At 53.6% G+C, this 7,265-nt stretch overlaps 1 protein-coding gene across 1 annotated transcript; it reads right to left on the reverse strand.

Annotated features, from left to right (window-relative positions):
* Positions 1-2,701: 2,701 nt before the first annotated feature.
* Positions 2,702-5,310, reverse strand: Neu2 (neuraminidase 2). Its single transcript, XM_076866413.2, has 3 exons — positions 5,276-5,310; positions 4,923-5,127; positions 2,702-3,628 (listed from the first exon to the last, which is right to left on the reverse strand). Exons 1-3 carry the CDS (start codon positions 5,308-5,310, stop codon positions 2,702-2,704), a joined length of 1,167 nt encoding a protein of 388 aa, XP_076722528.2.
* Positions 5,311-7,265: the final 1,955 nt, after the last annotated feature.

Raw genomic sequence — 7,265 nt, forward strand, 5'->3', positions numbered from 1 at the left:
GAGCATGATATTCTCCAGCTCCATCCATTTACCTGAAAATGCCATAATTTTATTCTGTTTTATTGCTGAGTAATATTCCATTGTGTGTATATGTACCACAATTTCTTTATCCATTCATCTATTGACTGGTATCTAGGTTGCCTCCAAGTTTAGCTATTGTGAACTGTGTTGCTGTAAACATTGATGTGGCTGTGTCCCTGAAGTATGCTGATTTTAAGTCCTTTGGGTATAGACCGAGGAATGGGAGAGCTGGGTCAAATGGTGGTTCCGTTCCCAGGTTTCTGAGGAATACACTGCTTTCCAGGTGGGCTGCACTCTTTGCACACTCTTAATGTAGTTTTTTGGGAGGCTGATCAATTCAGCTTTAATCAAATCAGCCATTGCTTTTTTTTTTTTTCTTTTTAATTTGGCTAAGAAGAATTTGCCATTCGTATATACTCAGAACCAGAAAGAACTCTAGAGATCTCCAGTGCCCATAGTTTTTTGTTTGTTTGTTTGTTTTTGTTTGTTTGTTTGTTTTTTTAAGAGAGAGAGAGAGAGAGAGAACTTTTTAATATTTATTTTTTAGTTTTCGGCGGACACAACATCTTTGTTTGTATGTGGTGCTGAGGATGGAACCCAGGCGAGCCATGCCAGGCGAGCGCGCTACCGCTTGAGCCACCTCCCCAGCCCACGTAGGTTTGATCCTTCTGTTCTTTAGAATAACTTAGGGACCTCCGCCTGCCTGGGACACCACAGGGATTCTGCACTGGTTGCCAGGGTGGGGCACGGGCAGCAGCACTGCTGAAAGCTCCCGGGGATTCTAACCAGGAGTTCAGGAGGGGGACAGTGGGCCTGACAGTGGCCAGGCACCCCTCCTGGTCCTGCCTCATCTGCCTAAACAGATGGGGAGCTTTGCCAGGGAAGTAAATGGTGCCGCCTCTGGCACAGTCCTCAGGGAGGGGGGTCTTCGACTTGAACCCTCCGCTTACCAGGGACAGTCCTGGTTAGTGCCTGTTAACAAGTGTAACTGGACTCTCACAAGCGTCCCTGCTGGATAATACACTATAGGGTTGCCCACCTTAGCCTCTCGAGGTCTGCTGACCTAGATGCCATTCAAGTGCTCAAGCCCCCAGGCTCAGCCTCAGCCTCCACCCCAGCCTCTTCTGAGTGGTTTGGAAGACAGTGGGTGGCCATCCCCAGAACGGAGGGGCCTAACCTCCCATTCCAGGCCCCAATTCCTCATCCTTCCAGCCAGCTTTCTCAGAACCCCACCAGGAGAAGCAGCATCCTGACATGTGGCCAGTGCCTAGGACCAACCCCCACAATGGGCCAGGCAAAGATGCCCTCAGCTGCAAGAACCTATGACTGTTGTCACTGCGCCCACTAGAGGGGCTCTGGCAGGAGCAGGGGACAAGTTTTCCCAAGACATAGGACTAAGTCCTTAAAAATTCCCAGGAGTCAGAAAAGTGTCCCTCCTGTACCCAGGCTGGCTCCCTCTCAGGTGGCCGCTCCTGAGACAAGCAGGTGCAGCCTTCTCCCTACTCTTGCTTTATGGCAAGAACCACAAGCCCAGCACCCTTGCTGTCTCTTCAGTGTCACATGGCCCTCCGGTCACCTTGAAAAGTGAGGGTCCTACAGCAGCCCTGCCCCAGGGATCACAGCTAACAGCCCCCACCCCACCCCGATTCTTCCAAACTATCTGATCCATCTGAACCTCAGTCCTGCCTTCAGCCACGTCCTCTGTGCAAAACCAAGTGCTTATGACCATAGTGGGTTGAGTGGTGGCCCCCAAAACTTACATCCGCCTCCTACCCCCAGCATCTGTGACCGTGACCTGACTGGGGAAAAGTGTCTCTGCAGATGTCATTAAGGATCTTGGAGGTGAGCTGATGCTGGTTTATCCAGTGACAAACGTCTTCATGAGTGACTAGGGAGAACATGCAAGAGAAGGTCATGTGAAGCCACACAGCCCCGAGCTGAGGGATACCAAGAGTTACCAGGATCTACTAGAAGCTGGAAGGGACAGTCTCTGGAGAGAGTGTGGCCCTGAAAACAGCTTGATTTCAGGCTTCTCGCCTGAGGTGCGTGAGGACACATTTCTGTTGTTTTATGCCACCAAGTTGGAGATAATTTGTTGTGGCAGCCCTAAGAAAGGAACACAGTGACCTAAGTGAGCTTAATTATTCTCGACCCTGCCTAACCTTTCTGCAAAGCTGTTTCCCAGTCTGTCTGCTCTGAAGCATCAACAAGAAAACACGCACACACGCGCATGCGCGTGCGCGCACACACACACACCTCTGCTAATCCACATCCTCGGGTTAGCCTTTCCCCAGGAACACCATGAGCATCCCCAAGAAGAAGGGGGCTGGAGTAGGTCATTTATCAAGCACATCACAATAACTGTGGGGGGGGGGGGGCAGGCAGGCTGAGCTCTGCAGCTTGGCAGCCACCGTGCAGAGTGACAGCCACTGTGCAGCCTGTCTTGCCTTGCTGCCAAGGGGCTGGGGAAAGCCAGGCTCCTTTGATTTCTGGCTGTAAACAGAACCTTCTGGGAAGACTGGAGAGTGAAGGAGGCAAAGACAGCCAAGAAGCAGTCCTCTCTGCCACTCAATGAAGGGACCCAGAGATGACCTCCGGGGACACTGAAAGGAATGAGAAATAATCAGTGCCGCTGTGGGTGCCTAGTGTGGGCCGGGGAGCGTGCCAGCAGGTGGCTGGCTCATGGGGCTTGGACCTGGGCTGGGAAGGCCTGTTTCAGGGTGAACAGGAGGAAAACAACTTCCTCGTAGTCACCCGCCTCATACAGACACCCAAACTGGGCCGAGCCGTCGGGGCCGCGCCCCATGCTCTGCAGGTCGGAGTAGGCGCAGCTGCCTGTGGCCAGCAGGGTGGGCTGCGACCAGGCGGCAGGCTCGGGGGGCCTGGTGTTGAGGTACACGCCCAGGTTGCGCCTCTTCCGGGGGTCAGTGGGGTGGACGTAGAGCAGCCACTGGTCTGGGGAGCTGGGGCTGGGGAAGGCCACCGTGCTCCCGTGGCAGCCATGGGGCGGCTCGGGCAGCTTATGGGTCACCAGAGCCCCCTGGAAGTCCAGCCCCGCGTTGGTGCTCTGGGCCTGCACCCGGGCCCCGAGGGAGCTCCTGGCGTTGAGGTACACCACGCTCTGCCCCCGGGACCTCACCTCTGCCACCTGGCACTCCACGGAGTCCCGGGCCACGAAGTTCCCTCTCTGCCATGTGCGGCCATGGTCGTGGCTGAGGAAGCAGAAGGAGGCTGGGGAGAGCGAGTGGTGGTGGGGAGGCTTCCGGTAGGCATAGGCGGGCACCACCAGGCTCTGCATCTGGTTGTGCAGCTGCAGACAGTGCCCCGGGCCCACTGCAAAGGTGGCCCATTCCTTGTGGGCGGGGCCGATGGCCGAGCTGGTGATGTCACTGGCAGGGCTCCAGGTCCTGCCATGGTCAGCACTGGTGACATGGCACAGCCGCACCATGTTGACTCCGGTCTGCAGCTGGTGACGCTCGGAGACCTGCCCTGGGATGGCGATGAAGAAGAGGAAGAGGGTGCCGGTCTGCTCGTCGTACAGTGGGCACGGGTTCATGGACCGGTGGCCCTCCAGCCGGGCTTGGGTCACCACCTCCTGAGCGTGCCACTGGACGTGGGGGGAGGGAGGGAAGCACAGTACTGAAGCAGGTGACCGAATGAGGAGCCGCACTCTCAGGGGTGGGTGGGGCGGTGTGTCTCATGGGGACAGGACCACTGTTGAGACCCTCCTCAGAGCACTGTGGGCTGGGGCTCCCCGATCCCTCCTGGTGCCCAGTTTTCACGGAGAGGCTCTGTCACTTCCATTCCCATCACATACAGAGCACCCAGGATGTGCCAGACGCCAAGATACAAAGATGACTCCGGAGGAGCCATGACGCCTTCTCCCTGGTTGCTCCTATTTACCAGCCCAGTCTAGCTTGAACGTCAGACTTAGTGGGGGCCTCAATAATCGGACCAGTGCTAGATAGGAGGCAATGCCCTCCTCCTATCTTCTATGCATGATACTCTATTAATGCATCCTAAGAGGGCATTGCCTCAAGATATTGAGGACTAAACACTGACCTTCCTGGATGCCCAAGTCCGCCGTACATGCCCCAGCTCTGCCGTTCAACCCCACTCATTAGCAGTAACCCCCAATAAGGGATTCTAATCTCAGATGCTGTGCCAAAGGTCTGATATGCACTGCCTCATCTATCTCCTAATCCTGGGGGACAAGTATTAGTAGTTCCATCTCACACCTGGAGAATGAGAGGCTCATATAAGGTCGAGTTGCCCAAGGCCATCCCTCTGGTAAGAAATGGAGCCAGGACTTGAACCCGGCTCTATCTGCTTTGAGTCCCATGAACATGTACAATCATTATGTGTCAATCAAAATCAAAATTTTTAAAAAATCATGCTTTGAATAGCTACTATGTAGTAATGACCACAAAGTAATGATAATAATATCAAACCCTTCAAATATAGTAAGCCAGCCTTGGGTATCTTTATCAAGATTACAGTTTGGAACTTTAGGATGCAGCAATCACCCCACACCTAGCTCCTCAAGTTAATTGCACTCAAAGATGACCGTTTACATGGTAATGAACTGCTCCTCCCTGGGGTCTCAAGGGAGTTGGGAAACTCATGCACTAAAGCAGATGGCCAGGCCAGCAGGACCTGCTGTCCTGGTGAACCCAGGCGAGTGTGACCACTGGGATTGCCTGGGGCGCCCCACCACTGAAAGGTTTCCTTGCTCCCTCCTGGGCTTCAAGGTGTCTGCTGCCTCTGTGCCTTCCCTTAGCCATGGAAGGATGGAATGACCTCGTTGTATGAGACCCAGGCCTGTGTCCCTCTGTACACACCAGCAAAGGGGTGTGTGGGGAGCAATCCCAGGGGAGTATCTGTAGCCACGGTTGCCTTACCTGGACCTGGTGGGCGGACGCGTCATAGTCTCCTCTGCGCAAGGCGATCAGCTCCGCGTGCTCGTCCTTCTTGCTCATTCGCTTTTCTGCAAAGGCCAGCAGTGTCTTCTGCCGGGGCAGGTAGAGCAGGGCGGGGATCCTGTAGGCATGGTCTCCCGACTGGAACAATCTCTCCCTCTGCAGGACAGGGCAGGTCTCCTTGGGGCTAGGAGGACAGGCAGAAAGGGAAGATGTGTCGTCAGGGGCCAAAGCCATCCACCAAGACAGGGCGAGCTCAACCTACAGGTGAGCAGATCCCCGTCCAGGGGGCCCGTCCTCTCCCCAGGGGGTTCCTTCTGCACTTCTGCACTTACCTCTCTGGAGCTGGCCGCGCGCCCTCCAGAGACATTGTGGGGAACATTTGGAAAGTGTATTTTGTATTAGATGTTTGCTGTAAAATGGGGCTGGGGTTGCGGCTCAGCGGTAGAGTGCTCTTCTCACATGTGTGAGGCACTGGGTTCCATCCTCAGCACCACATAAAAATAAATAAAATAAAGGTTTTTTTAAAAAAACAAATTTGAATTAAGCAATCGCCTTAAAAATTATTTATTATTTATGATAACCTTCAGCAGCTTTTGTCAGAACCAACACATTAATCAGAAACTTTGGATGGGGTAGGGGCAGTTGGCACTCGCAGAGTGGCATTCTACAGCTGTCCAACTGCCAGGAAATGACACATGGGAGCTTTTTATAACTCCAGAGCCCTAGAAAGTTGCTTTAGAAAAAAGAAAAAAGAAAAAGCCTGAATTCTCAGGCTCTGCTCCTCAGCTGCCTGGGGCTAAGGCCCAGCACACCCACCATCCCACCCCCAGTGTGGACCCCGCCCCCAGGCAGGCAGAGCCATGGGGGGCATGCCAGAGAAAGGGAGTCCTGACTGTTAACTGGCTTGGAGGAGCCCCCAGAGGTATGACAACCACAATAATAATAAGTGTTCAGCTAAAAAGGGTAGGGGGGCTAGGAGATAACTTGGTGACATTGGTCTCTCCTTCAGGGGCACTAATTCCCAGCTGGGCGGTTGCCCTCAACACAAAGAAGCTACTCCAAAAGTCATCTCCGGGAAGGGCTGTGTGCGGTCACCAACAGACCCAAAACAGAAGGACCAGGTGGACCCTGTCCCAACTGGGGACAGCAAGGTTGCTGAGCCCCTTGGGGTCAGCTGAGCTTTCCCGGAGATTGTGTCTCAGCCCAGCTTCTCCCTCTGCCCAGGGCCCTCCTGATAGACCTCCTGACAGAATCCCATGCAGAGCCATCAGCCTCCTGGGGAGCCCTGACATGGCCGCTGGGGGCAGGCATGAGAGAGTGGGGTCAGCAGGGGGGCACACAGGCTTTCCTCTTTATACCTCTTTCCACCCTGTACATGTATTATTTACTTAAAATTTAATTTTTTGATAAATAAGTGTCTATCAGTCTATTATCCAAGTCATAGTGGACATTATTATTTAGACAATGTGATGATATAAAACTCAAAGGCGCCCAAGCTACACCAGAAAAGAAAGGCCTACTGCCCCACAGGGCTGCAGGGACTGAGTCTTCGTGACAAGACTAGACCTTCAGACTCTGATCCAAGAAAACAGGACCGGTCATAACCATTATAAACTACAGACAGGAAAGGATCGAATATGATTAAAAGTTTAAAAAACATGCAGGAGGCAGAAGCAGCTCAGCTGTGCTCTCTTAGAAAACTGATCAAGGGCTTATTTCAGCGACAAGCAGTTCGCTCTGGCAAGCCCGTCCCTGATGAAAATTCAACAGTGTTGGTATAATCTGATGAAAATGTTTATATTAGAAATATCCCCAGGGCCCAAACTTTCTCTACGTGAGCTGGCAACCTGGGAGGTTAGCTGAGGACATTCAGCCCCTCTCAGGGGCGAGCAAGGCGGAGGAGCCGGGAGAGGGAGAGGGAAGGTGAGCAGATCCGAGAGGGCAGAGGTGGCTGCCGGGCAGGAGCAGGGTCTGCACTAAGGCGAGGGGAGGGGGCGCTCTGCAAGGTGAGTGTGACAACAGCTGGTGGGCCATGGCTTAGAGGAAAGAGAGGGCAGGGAGAGGAAGGGGGCCTCTGGCTGCTCCACGAGCCGAGTGGACCAGTCCCAATTTTTACAGTTGATGCATCATTTCGTATCACATATAGTTCAGCTTTGAAGAGTATGATTCAGTGGTGTGTCAGAATTTTCATAAGACTGTGCCACTGGCAGTTAGGGGCCCCCTTGAGAAACAGGCCCCCAGGACAAAGGGCTGCCAGGCCACCTCTGGGTCTTGTGGAGTGAACAGCAGTACAAGGAGATCAGGAGCAAAAGTGCTCCGTCT

This window comes from Callospermophilus lateralis, chromosome 9, assembly GCF_048772815.1.
Source record: "Callospermophilus lateralis isolate mCalLat2 chromosome 9, mCalLat2.hap1, whole genome shotgun sequence".
In the NCBI taxonomy this organism is placed as follows: domain Eukaryota; kingdom Metazoa; phylum Chordata; class Mammalia; order Rodentia; family Sciuridae; genus Callospermophilus; species Callospermophilus lateralis.

Excerpts from the sequence above, each read along its gene's own strand:
- Neu2 (XM_076866413.2), bottom strand. The coding sequence starts at position 5,310 with ATGTCTCTGGAGGGCGCGCGGCCAGCTCCAGAGAG. Across the intron at positions 5,128-5,275 it reads GCGCGGCCAGCTCCAGAGAG|CCCCAAGGAGACCTGCCCTG; the intron begins GTAAGTGCAGAA and ends CTGTCCTCCTAG. Across the intron at positions 3,629-4,922 it reads CGTCCGCCCACCAGGTCCAG|TGGCACGCTCAGGAGGTGGT; the intron begins GTAAGGCAACCG and ends CCCCACGTCCAG.